General features: G+C 33.7%; 1 protein-coding gene across 13 annotated transcripts in view; it reads left to right on the plus strand.

Annotated features, from left to right (window-relative positions):
• RIMS2 (regulating synaptic membrane exocytosis 2) overlaps nt 1-14120 on the plus strand; it is a 605965-nt gene that overhangs the window by 452736 nt on the left and 139109 nt on the right. For 7 of the 13 annotated variants that reach the window (XM_086336253.1, XM_086336255.1, XM_086336266.1 and 4 more), the window contains one exon: nt 10784-10956. In XM_086336253.1, the coding sequence (XP_086192379.1) occupies nt 10784-10956 (173 nt within the window). Of the gene's footprint in view, nt 1-10783; nt 10957-11823; nt 12076-14120 lie in introns of all 13 variants that reach the window. The other 6 variants (XM_086336261.1, XM_086336260.1, XM_086336251.1 and 3 more) reach the window with 1 other exon arrangement.

Below are 14120 nucleotides of genomic sequence, written 5' to 3' on the forward strand. Positions count from 1 at the left end.
TTATAACAAATGAGATGGGAGTAATAAGAAAAACCTGACAGTTGAACTCCATTCTGATGGATAAAACATTACCCGCCAGTTTAATATAACTTTTGTACTAATAAAGAAAATGTCTGTGATTTTATGATTGGCCCTTTTCAGGTCATTTTCATGACTAGGCATATTCACCCCCCAAGGTTAACAGTCTTCAGGGTTCAGTCACATTAGAACAAGTTATTTCTTTTTTTTTTTTGCCTAAAAAGTTTCTTGGGGTTTTTTTTTTTTTAATTTTATTTTATTTTTAAACTTTACATAATTGTATTAGTTTTGCCAAATATCAAAATGAATCCATCACAGAACAAGTTATTTCTTAAGCCCATTTTCAGTTTTTGCCCCCCAAAAAACAAAATTATTTGAATTTTCAATGGAATGTGAAGGTGTTATTTCAATATGATATAAAATATGTTTGTGTGATTTTTTATTATTTAAAAGTTTTACTTGTTTAAAATTCATCGAAGTATAGTTATAAGTACATAAATTATAAGTGTTGTAGTATTTGCATGCTGGCTTTGTATTCTGATTTTACATGTCATTTTATATAGTTTTCAAAATTTCAGAAAAGAAAATCTTTATTTTAAAGTATATACTTAAAGAAGAAAACAGTATGTGAATTTTTTTAAGTGGTTCGATTCTGAATATGCTTGCCTTGTATCCTATTAAATGTGAAATTGTAGCTCGCAAATTTTTTTTTAATGAAAATAGAAAGTCTAATACTAACAAGTTTTATGAGCTTAGTCAATTCATTTGACTTCTTGGTCTCTAAATTTTCTCATCTATAAAATAAGGAAAGTATATTACATCTTCTCTGAGGTCACTTCCAGCTTTAAAATATTGTTATTTTTTTTGAATGAATCAGTGATGTGTGAATAACTAAAAGTATGCTTTTAATATCAAATACCTTTCTTGGGCTTTTTTTTTTTTAAAGTGTGGTTGTGTGAGTCCTCTTTTTTATGTCTGAACGTATCTTGTGATCTCAAGGGACATTTAGAAACTTTCTCTTTCCTGTTACTGAACTGCATACCTGGGGTGTTTCTAAAGCTGGTCAGCTATAAGTGAATTCTGGTTTTGCAACATTAAAAGAAAAAATTATCAGAGAAACAAGTAAATAATAATTTTTAAAAAAATCAAGGACCAAGTGAAGGAGGCAGGAATAATGGAAGGAGGGGAAAAAGGAAGGAAAAAATGAAAAACAGAAGAGAGAGGATGACACAAATAGAGGGTGGGAGAAGAGGCAGAGGCATGTGTGCGTGCTCAGTCACTCAGTCGTGTCTGACCCTCTGTGACCCCATGGACTATAGCCTCCAAGCTCCTCTGTCCCTGGGATTTTCCAGGCAAGAATACTAGAGTGGGTTGCCATTTTCTTCTCCAAAGGCAAAGGCAGGCAGGGGTAGTCCTTCCCATCTAAGAGTTCATAATCAAATCAGGGAATCACATGGACATAAGTATTACTCATAGAAAATAGGTTATATTAAGTAATATAATAAAAGTAAACCATGCAAAAGAAGAATAAAAAGAGAAATATTAATTTGGCTTAAAGAAATCTGGGAATACATTACAGAATAATATATGAGGTGAAGGACAGACATGTCCTTATGCAAAGTTATAACATAAAAGCCTATGAACATTGACCCAGAGGGATGGTACGGGGAGGGAGGTGGGAGGGGGGTCCAGGATGGGGAACACGTGTACATCCATAGCAGATTCATGTTGATGTACGGCAAAACCAATACAATATTTTAAAGTAAAAAAAAAAAAAATTAATTAAAAAAAAAAGCATATGAACACAAGCTATGTTTAAGGAACAGCTAATAGTTCTTTAGAATAGTAATATTAAACAAAATGGGATACATATTAGAAGGTAAGAATGGAAAAATTGCTTGGGACCAGATTGTGGAGAGCTTTAAATCTCTCAGTTAAAAATCTAGAATGTTCTCCTTTACAATTATGGTCTTTGAAGATTTTTGAAAAAGTCACAAATACAAACAAATTTGTGTTTTTTGCATATAACTCTGATGGTATAATTACAACAGATTTGAAAAGGATCCATTTAAGTCCTTGTTAAGGAGTCCCAGCCAGAGGCTATTGGTATAGTCCAAGCTAGACATAATTGTTATTCCTTCCCATGTTTGATTGTTGCCTCCATCCAAAATGATCTTCATCCAAACCCAAGTGATCCTTCACTATCTTCTCACAGAAAAAAATACGTGTAGTGGGCCTCTTCCAGATTTTCAACAGAATGCAATTATATCTGCCCTATGCCTAAATTTGATGAGCCCCTGGAGAAGGAAATGGCAACCCACTCCAGTATTCTTGCCTGGAGAATCCCGTGGACGGAGGAGCCTGGGGGGCTACAGTCAATGGGGTCGCAAAGAGTCGGACACCACTGAGCGACTTCACTCACTCACACACTCATGCCTAAATTTGATGAGTCAAGGCAATTATCAAGCCCTTTTAGCTTTTTCAGTACTATTCAGTCTATTACTTAGTCTGATTCTCTTAAAATGCAAATACCTTGAATTACTTTATTACTTACTTTTTTTTCTTTTATAGTTGATTTACAGTGTTATGTTAGTTTCCGCTGTGTAGCAAAGTGGGTGAGTTATATATACACATATATACACTTTTTTAAAGATTCTGTTCCCATATAGATCATTACAGAGTATTAAATAGAGTTTCTTGTATTATTCAATAGGCTATTAATTATATATTCTATATAGTTGTGTTTATATGTGTATCCCAGTTTCCCAGTTTATGCCTCCCACTTCCCTCCCTGATAGGACCTAATTAATATTTGAAAGGGAGCCCTGCTTCATATCTTCAATCCATTACTTTTTAAAAATTTTTCTTCCTGCTACAGATTCCCAGGATCATTATCCTACTGCTAAATTCTCATGTCTTATTTCTGTTACAACTTTTGGGATGTTACAGATTACAGTATCTGTAATATCTGTATCCTGTGTCCTAATAAAATACATAAATATTCTGCAAAAATTATATAATGAGTCATGTAATATTTAAAGATATTTACAAAGGACAGATATCAGAAATTCTGATGGCTAAGAAGAGTTTCCTTATGATTATTTATTAATTCTAGCTAGATCTTACAAGCTTCTAATCTGAGGACTTGGAGAAGCATTGAGTCAGATACATTACCATAAGTAAAATAGATAGCCAGTGGGAATTTGCTGTATGATGCAGGGAGGTCAAACCTGGTGCTATGACAACCTAGAGGAGTTGAAGGTGGGGAGGGAGGTTCAAGGTGTGGGAGGAGACATATGTATACCTATGGCTGATTCATGTGGCAGAAACCAATTCAACATTATAAAGCAATTATCCTCCAATTAAAAATAAACAAATTTTTTTAAAAAGACAAGGATCCATTCATAAGCCCCAAGTACCTAAATATCAAGACATTCTGATTTATTAGAATGGGGAATTTTGGACAAAGAGAAGTCAAAAATAACTCACTAGATTTCTAGGTTTTAGTTGGTTATTGAGCCTATTAAATAATAGAGGGAATATAAAAGATACAAGAAAACCTGGTTAGGGGTGAAAGGGAATAAATTTGGTTTTGGCCACATTAAATTTGATATACCTACAAAACAACATATGGGAAATGTCCTGTTAGCATCTGGAAATACAAGTCTGAAGCCTGGGAGAGAAGTGAAAGGTAAAAGATAAAGATTTTTAATCATTACCTGAGTAGATAATAGATTATATCATTCTGTGGGAATATATATAGTGAAAAGAAAAGAAGGCTAAAGATTGACGTTTTTTGAAAAGTGTAATTTAAAATCAAGTAAGAAAAAGTAAAGCCAGCAAAAGAGATTAAGAATGAATAGAGAGATAGGGGAGAAGCCATGAGTGACATTATTTGAGAAGCCGTTATGGAAAAGCTTCAGGAAGAGAGGACTGGACTTCAATAGCATTAGATGTAATAACAAAATCAAAAACAAAGAAAACTAAAGAGACACTACTGGCTGGTAATTAGGATATTTTTGATGTCTGTTTTTGAGAACAGTTCTAATAAGTAATAGGTTAGAATGGGGGAAGAGTTACGGATCCTGAGAAAGAAAATGGTAAATGCATTTGTTAAAGGCAAAAGCACAAGCTCTACAGCCACATAAGATTTCTAAACCTGGATTTCATCGCAGAACTAGCATTTCCATCTCTGAAAATTGTGAGGAATCAGTGAAAGTAAATACAGGATGAGGTTTCTCAAGGAAACACTGATTCCTAACAGATACAGAATTCTCACAGAACCAAGTCTTTGGGAAAGTCATCATGACTACTAGTATTAATTCTTCCTCTACAAATTCTCCAAGAAACTTATCAGTTTCTTTCAGACCAAGAGTAGCGGCTCTTTAGTAAGTCTTGGCCTCCAAGCTAATGGCTACTCTGTCCACAACTGCGTTTCTTTACCTTAAGCTATTCTTATTCCATCTTTCACAAGACGAGTAATTTGCAGATACGATATCTTATTGTCCTTAACTTCTTGTCTCCTATCATGTCTTTGGGAGTCCTACAAAGTGCATTTATTTCTAGACCCCCACCCCTGGTGGTATGCACCAACCTCTCATTCAGTGACCACTTGGTTGGTAACTTGAGATCAGTCATGCCTGCTACGTCACTTCAGTCGTGTCTGACTCTGTGACCCCATGGACTGTACCCTCCAGGCCCCTCTGCCCATAAGATTCTCCAGGCAAGAATACTGAAGTGGGTTGCCGGTCCCTTCTCCAGGGGGTCTTCCCGACGCAGGGATCAAACACAGGGTTAAGTCTCCTGCATCGTCAGGCAGGTTCTTAACCACTAGCGCCACCTGGGGAAATCAGCCATAGTGGGAGTATTTGTTCTCAGAAGTCAGCCAACTCTGTAAATCAGAATTTTTCCCTTTTGGATAGCTGATTGTTAAACATGTATCAGCACACCACTTCCTATCCATACCCATTACAGAGAATGAAAGGATTAACTGCCTAAACTCTATTCAGCTCTCATTACAGTAGTTTATACTCTGACTTGGGCTTCCCTGGTGGCTCAGATAGTAAAGAATCTGCCTGCAATGCAGAAGACCCAGGTTTGATCCCTGGGTCAGGAAGATCCCCTGGAGGAGGACATGGCAACCCACTCCAGGATTATTGCCTGGAGAATCCCATGGACAAAGGAGCCTGGTGGGCTATAGTACACGGGGATGCAAAGAGTCGGACGTGACTGAGCAACTAACACTTTGACTTTTTCACTTTATTCTCCAATTTGATACTTTATATTGGAGACAGTACCTCAGGATATAGCCCAGATAAAATAACCATTCCATTCACTTCTATTCATTAAAAATTCATTGAGTTCCTAGTTAGGCATTACTGATCTAGATAATGGGAATACTAAAATCAATATGACAATAATTCTCCTCAAGGAATTTATAATCTAGCAAGAAAAAATGATAGGTAGAAGGTAGATAGATAGATAGGAAAGAGACAGAGACATGGAGAAACAGAAACATGATAAAAGTGTAAGAAAGGCATGAATAAAGTAGTTTAGGAGCACTCAACGCAATGATCAATTCTCTTGAAAGAAATTAAGAGTTTTCTAGCTGGGATTTCATTTGCAGGGTACTGTTTACAAAGTTAAATCTTAAATTATTGCTCAGTTTTCTCTGGCCCTTCCTCATTGTCTTCTCCCTCCAAAGCAGAGGATTTATCACACAAACTTCTTTAGAAGTCCTATCTAGACAAAATGATCTATTGACTGATTTTTGCACAGTGCAACATTCAAATCAGACAATGATGAGAATTTTGGACAGAAAAAAGAACATCTAGAAATAGTTCCTTAAAAAGAGAGTACCTACAGGTGTGGTACTAACAAAAGCATCCACTCTGAATTATTACATGAAATGAAAATAAGGTGATGCAAATAAGAGCATCTTCTTGCTCTTGTGATTGCTTAATTTACCACAGTGCCAAGAGTTCCTCTACTCTGTTCCTGTGTCCTCTAGATCCCCCGACCAGTATCAAGAGCCCTGCCTACAACTTCAGCTTCCCTCTTCTCTTTCACAGATTTTGTTTGCCCCAATTTTTCCCTACCATTTAACCTATTCATGTTTTATCTCTGAATATGATATGAATATTCCTCCAAATATTTCTTGATGATCTAAAACATTTTTCTTCAAGCTTGGACTTTATTGCTTCCCAGTATTTTGCCATAACCAATTCTCAGGCTAGCGTTTTATACAAGAGATTATAGTTTTACAGTGAGATTCAATAAACTGAAGACAAGCAATGCTTCAGGAATCTCATAGAAGTTCATATACAAAGCTCAAATGATATGAGTTGCTGAGATGCTGCAGAGAAATCAAACAAGGAAATTACTAATTTAAGAACTTGAATATACTGGAGACAATGAAAATTTCATCTTAGAAATTTGAGGGTTTTTTCCTCAGGAATATTATTATAAAAATTTGATAATAACTTTCCGTGCAGTAGAGCTCTGCTGATATTCTGTTTCTTTCCACTGATTTAGATAAATAGGGAGAACATTAACTTTTCCAGGCCACTTAAGAACTCTAGAGTCTGGAACATCCTCGAGAATAATTTCCTGTAAATTTTTCTAGTTTATGATCTGCTTAATAGTACTGTACAAAACATCAAAATGTTGTCAGGAAAAGCTTCTTCACTGTAGTCCAAGACTTTAATGATCTCCAGTCAGCACAGTTTTCAGCTGAGATCCTGTAATCCTATGCAGTAAACCTTCTTTGTTTTTGTTCCATTAAAGATAATGATGAGCACGTCATCTATTTTTCATCTGTCAGCTGTAAACTAATACATGCTAGTCATTTAAGACATTATTTATTGTATAGTGCCAAAGCAATATCAACCATTTCCTAAAGGAACTTATTCACATTCATAACTCATTACCTTGGTGTAATAATTTGGCTGCTTCTGTCTCACTTTTAAATTATATAAATTAAATAACTTTCATTTATCATACTTTTGGAAAAGCAAAAAGATTGGATGACTTTAAAAGTAAACTCCCGTGGTAGGTCAAATAATTGATGATTTGGGTGTTTTGGGGAATTGTATACATGAAGATGTTATATTCTAAATGTATTAAAAATATGTCCTTCTGAAGTTTTACTTATAAATTTTTTTCTATTGTTTCTTACTTTCCAAATTTCTTATTCTGTTTATCATGTGTCTATTTGTAATAGAAACCTGAGCTATATCCCAAAGGTAAACATGCTCAGTTACTAGAATAGAGAAATGCATTTGGTGCAGGCCTCATTGAGGCAGCAAAGTCATCATCAAACTTGACCTCTTAGCTAATTTGTAGTCTTTCTGTACTTAAACTAATCCATTCAGTGTTTTTTTATTTAGACCTGCTGCTTTAGGTGCTGGAAGTGAACAACTGCTGTGTGCTAAGCATGCTATTGGGTATTTTGATTATGTTATTTCTCTTACCCCTCAGAAGAACTCTGAAAATGAGATTTATCCTTATTTTACTGGTTAAAAAAACTAAACCTTAGATTTTAAATGAAATCTTTGACTCTTAGGTGCTAAGAGAGTTACAAAGATAAGGAGGATATTATTCTGGCTTTTCAGAGCTCATATTCTAATAGAAGGTTTGAAAATTAAATATGAATAGACACACATACCTATAACAAAAGGTAGCTTGTGATGAATTATATAAAGGCATAAAACTATAGTGTGTGGAATCTTATCTTTCTTTAAATTTTGCTTATCCAAAATTTTAGCTCAGCAAACTAGATTATCTGAGAGGTCTTAGCCAAAGATATGTGCTGTGTATACCATATGCGTTTAAAAAAATTTTTTTCAAGCCTTTGGCTGGCCCGTCTGCACCTATGAATCATAACATCAGGATCAAAACCCTTGATGACCTAAAGAGACAAAGGCTAGAAGCTGCAAAGTCAGAATCCTAACTACTAAAATACAAAAGTCAAATAAGTTGAGAATCAGTAGTTCCCTGTGAGGTGATGGGATATAAGTGAACCCAGCCAAATGTGAAAGATGAGGCCTGAGGACATACCAAGAGTCAGTCAGAACGTTTGATTTAATATTTCATCTGCTGTATAAATATGTTTTCTGAAATGAATCTCTTATACATAGAAATAGTTATATTTTTGTTGTAGCTTAGAGCAGTTTTAAGATAATAAACTTCCTGTTGGGTATTTCACCTGATAACTCTTTTGGTAAATATATTCCTGGAATTGGTACTAAGCCAGTGTTTAGCTGCTCTGTAACCATCATCATCATCCATGTCATCATTTGTCACTTATTAAGCACTTCTAGGTGTTCAGTGTTGCGCTAAGTGCTTTATGTGCATTATCTTACTTCATCCTTGCGGGGAACCTGGGAATTGGGTGTGATTGTTCTCCATATTTTAACAGATAAAAAGCTGAAACTCATAGATGCAATTGGCCCAAGATCACAAACCTAATAATTTATGTAACCAGGATTCATACTAGTAATTCAATGTCATTGCAGAGCATGTGCTTTTAATGGTTATACCTTAATAGTTCCTGAGTTAAAAGTTATGGCTTATCATTTGAACTTTGATAATAAATAATCCCATAAGTAAAAACCAAAAAAAATTGCTTTTCTATTCAATGATAAATTATTTTTAAACATATAAATAGCAGTATGTTCCTCTTTTTTTATTATAAATTAAAAGAATGAGAAAGTAAAGTTCCACCAATATAATATAGTATCTATTGAACAATTTAATAATATTGAAAAGTTTCTTTGTCCATTTTTAATATATATGAAGTATCCCAAAAATATATAAATAAAATGAAATTCTTCCATTTGAGGTCAAATTTACTTTTAATAAATTTCATGGAAAAAAATCCATATATGTGTGTATCCAGCATTATCTATGCTAGCCAGTATATACTAGTTATTTGTGTGTGGATGTGTGTGTATATATATATTTATTTATTTATTTATTTATGTTTAATACACTGGCTTACATAGATAATGTTGGATCCATCCATTGAAATGTTATTCTGGGCAATGATGAAAACATTGTCATTTAAAGTAAATTGTTTTCATTATTTTAAAATGACTTTAGTTTGAAAAAAGAATATCATGGACTGAATGTTCTCTAAATAAATACATTGTAAATAAATAGACTTTCTTTTAAAATCAAATATAATAGTTCTATTTACATAGATATTTCCTGGGAAAAAGACAATGATTTTTTAAATAATTTTACTGTATTTTTTTATAATCAAGAATTCCAACAAAGTCAAAAGTTAGAGTGGATTTAGAAAGGCCATATTTTACCTAATTTATATATTTCAGATAAAGGATTTGATTATAACATTTTATGGACCTTCGAAATAATTCTTATATTTTACATTTAGAAATGGATCAGTTATTAACTCAAAAATATATAACAGAATACTGGGAGAGATGGAGGGGTTGAGGGGGAGAAACAGATCAGTTGAATTGATCTAATTAATTTAGATTTAAATTTAAATTAATTTATTTATGCTATATACTATTGCCATTCAACTTGCTTTACCAAAATATTTTTATCTAGCTAATATTTTCAGTGAATTATTACCCATATAGGATTATTTATTAGGTAATGATTATTCAAGTCACAGTAATGGTTTGCATAAGATAATCATCATTGTAATGATTTGTTAATATTGCCAGTATCTGTGGTTTAAAAAATCTCCATTAAGAAATTCACCAGGTAAGAATTTTTACCATTATATTTAAGTGGATATTAACAAAGAAAAATCCATTAGCGGATAGTCTCTTAGCCCAATAATAGCCATCAGGTACTGGCTGCATTATTTTGTATTATGCCATATACCAGGCATGTATTATTTCTGATTTTCAAAACAGTGCCGCAAGGAACAAAACAATGCTGCAAGGAAGACATTATTTTCCCTATTATTTTATAAACAGGATTTTAAAGGTGAAATAATTTGCTCAAGTTTACCCAGCTAGTAATAGTTTTCCTTACTCCAGGTTTTCAAGACTTCAAAATCTATCCTTTTTTTACATTCCATATGTCATTAACATAAAGCCTCTATGATGGTTTTCAGTCTACCAGAATATTTGAACACCCTGTACCCTGGCTGTGCCAGATAATCATCTGAATATTTCAGTTCCAGGAAGTTTGAATTATCATAAATAATAATGACTTTTTCTAGTATTTCTAGGATTCATCAAAATTCCAGCAACCACTCAGAAATTAAACTTTCTCTTTTCTCTTGGCCTTTCTTTAAAAAGTTAGTGTTTTAATAATTAGATTTTGTATTACCTCTAGGTTTTCACTGAAGCATAATGGATTTAAGAGAAAATTTATGCTATTAAATTTGGTTTTCATAAGTTACAGTGGCAACTTCATCATGCTTTTAAAAAAATTTTATTCAAAAATTTAAAAAAATTTGCTTCCTAATATTAAGCCAAATATTTATTTCCCAGATTTTGCCCAAATGTTCTTCCCTGAGGCCATTGCTCTTGTGAAACTGTTTTAATGGCCTTCATTGGGGTGTGGTGAAAAAGCTCTAATTGACTTTACTGAAAACAAGGGTTTCATATAAATTGAATTTTTCTTTTAGGATAATTGCCATTCACTTTTGTTTTATATGCAACTGAGTGGGGTTTTGCAGTATCCTCTGTGGACAATTAAAGTGCTGAAATAGGAGAAGCGAGTAATTGCTTTGTGTGGTAATACTGACAACTTCTGCGTGTTTGTCAATCTGTGTTAACAGTACCGATCGGGATGGGATCCTCATAGAGGGGCAGATAATATTTCCACTAAATCTTCGGACAGTGACGTAAGTGATATATCTGCGGTTTCCAGGACTAGTAGTGCTTCTCGTTTCAGCAGCACAAGCTACATGTCTGTCCAATCAGAACGGCCAAGAGGAAACAAGAAAATCAGGTGAGTAGGGGGCTTTAAGAAGGAAATTCTAAACATGTTTTAGAATATCTTTATTTTTCTTTGGATAAATGTAAAATCCTTTCCTTCTAAATGGTTAATATATATCATGAAGACAAACAACTTCTGTGATTACTTTTTATTATATTTTGGTCTACATTTCATACTTTTTTCACACAGAAAAGTTTTGTAGAACTTATAATAATTTTCTTGCTAGATTATTTGAAATAGTATCATTAGCTATTTTTCATGTTTATTATTGAAAAAGTAATTCTGTTGTTGTATTTTTACTGAGATTAAAGGGATGGTTAAATGAAGACTTGAATGTTTTTAATATTCTAAGGAATATGAAAAATCATACTGGAAGGTGATGAATACATTTCAATGATTAAGAAAACACAACATTACTTTTTGTGGAGGATGCTCTCTTGTCCTCCTGAAACTTTTATAAATGTATGGAAGTTTCTCCAAAAAATTTATAAATGTATGTTAGTATAATTTTCATTTATCACCTCATCTATAGACTTTATGGGCATCTAAGCTAAATTAGTTTTTTTTTTTTTTTTTAACTCCTATTGGATCAAAACAAAACAAAAATCAGTAATGGGGAGACCACAACTTTTTTCCAGGCAACTTTGTAACAGGAAAACACAACTTAAAAAAGCAATTTTGGTTTAACTGTTGCTTACATAGTGCTTCTCTGTTATACACTGGAAAAAACGTTTTCGATGCTTAAAAGATGTAATTTTTACCTATGTTTTAGTAATTTTCATTACTTTTCTATTTAATTTTGTATGTATTTTTTTTCTTAACATTTTCTTTCTTTTTTGTGTTTATTTGCATGCCTTCAATTTGTGTTGCTTTCAAAAGGCCAAAGGGACTAGAAGAGGGAGGGAAAGAAGGGGATAAGCATGAAGAGATAGTTCATGCGGAGGAAGAGGTAAAGGAAGAAAGAACTAATGAGAATGAGAAAGGGAAAGACATTACAAACATGTGTAATAAGGAGAAAAACAGAGAATCAGGAGATGAGGAAAAAACACCAGATATACCTGAGCAAGGGAAAGAAAAAGAACAGTGGAATAAAGAGGATTTGCAAAAGCAATTCTCACAAGATGATGACAGGTAAAATTTGCTTATTTTTATAGACATTTCCCATTAGTTATGTCCTTTCTCTTAATCCTATTTTGCCATTTGCATTGGGTTTATTTTCTTGCATTTTATCTATTTAGCTTCTAATACAACCAATTAATGTGTTGACAAGTTACTATCAAACAGATTGATTTATTAACCAGTCTTCAATTTGTATACACTAGCTCTCAGTATGATTTAATTGGGTTTTTTAATCCTTTTTGACTAGGTAAATCTAAAGTAAATTTCCCTTTCCATTTTTTTTAGCGTGAAATACTGTATATCTTCCCAATTTGTAGAGTCAAAAATCTTTAAAGTGAGGTTCTGAAGGGGCTGGGAAAGTGTGGCCTGCTCTACAAGAAATATTATACACTAGAAATGAACTTTTAAAACGAGTGGCAAAATAGGTAGCAAAATGTAAGCTTTATTCTGTCCTCGAATAAAAAAGCAAGTCCTTTGTCTTATAGTTTTCTGGTGGGTTCTAGTGTAGTTTTAATTCCTGAGAAAAATTGTGAAGAACAGTGTTCTTTGATCCTTTAAAAAGAAAAGATAGAGGCTTCAGGGCTTGTTAGAAGGCAAACATATTGGGTTAGAAATTCATTCAGCTGGAAAACTGCCAGAGAAGGAACTTTGAACAGAGGATAAATGGAAAAAAAACATAACAGCAAGGCATAAAGCCAAGTGTGTTTTCATTTTCATGACGTGATGCATTAATAAGTATGAAGCCATCTTCACAGTGCTGTACTGAAAGTCGCATCAGCCCAAGCACACATAGACTTCACCTCTCTGCCTGAGGAGATGAGCTTTCCCTAGCTACAATTCTCTGAGACTAAGAGTGGCAAAGCATGTATGGTTTGGAGGAATTTGGGTTTCTAGTGGCCAATTCAGAATTTGATTTTGTATTCTTATGAAGTTGGCATAATAAGCACACCCAATTACAAGCCAAATTTTGCTTTATTATATATAAATTCAATCTCAATTTATGCTTTACTCAAAATTAATGAGAAGATAATCATCATAAATGTTTACCCCCTTGGTATACAATTCAGTGGTCTAATTCTATGACACTTCAATTCTTGTCTCAGTTTGCTATATTTAACTATCTGTGGTCTATGAAGGTTTCTATGTAACAGACACAAAACCTAAAAGTTAGTTTTAAGTTAGGCATATTTTGTGAGTCCAATCTGAACTAGTAATTTCAAGTCTATTTTCTTTGTTTACATTGCTTTATTAATGAAGACTATTTTTCTGACTTATTTGGCATAGGGTCATTTCATCATTAATTCACAGAGAATAGTTTTTGAAAATTTCCTTAGAAAGAGACATAGAGTTTCCTTTCTTTAAAAAGCAGAGCAAAATGTGGGCCTCTAATGTGTTTTCCTTTCTTTAAATTGTGTAAAGCAGAACATATGAGCCCCTTGCTGTGTGCCTGTTGCCAAAGTCTCTGTTAGCATATCTGGCTTGGTGGGTAGAAGTTTGGAGGTTATATTTTTAAGTTCTTGATTTTTAATAATTTCTGCACCATTTTCTTCTTGATAAAAGCACATTATTTTATTCAGGAAAGAAAAGGATGGTATAGTCCTAGCAATGAGTCTTTTAAGGCACTGTACTCTGCTTAAATATAACTATGTAATACTTGCAGAACTGGAAAATACACAGGGCCAGGCTGATGTCTTTCAGTTCAGTTCAGTTCAGTTCAGTCACTCAGTCGTGTCCGACTCTTTGCGACCCCATGAATCACAGCACGCCAGGCCTCCCTGTCCATCACCACCTCCCGGAGTTCACTCAGACTCACGTCCATCGAGTCAGTGATGCCATCCAGCCATCTCATCCTCTGTCGTCCCTTTCTCCTCCTGCCCCCAGTCCCTCCCAGCTGATGTCTTTAGGGAACATATATTCTATAAGATGGCAAAAAGTATCAACTGCAGTTATTTGTGAGAAAATGTTGGTGCCACTAATTAATTTTTGCAGCGTAAGGTCCTGAATTAGCTTTCACATCTCAGAATAAAATGAGCAATCTTTATTCCGAGAGAAAATAT

The sequence above is a fragment of the Bos grunniens genome, chromosome 14 (genome assembly GCF_055505025.1).
Source record: "Bos grunniens cultivar Pamir isolate PY7600 chromosome 14, Bosgru_T2T1.0, whole genome shotgun sequence".
NCBI lineage: Eukaryota > Metazoa > Chordata > Mammalia > Artiodactyla > Bovidae > Bos > Bos grunniens.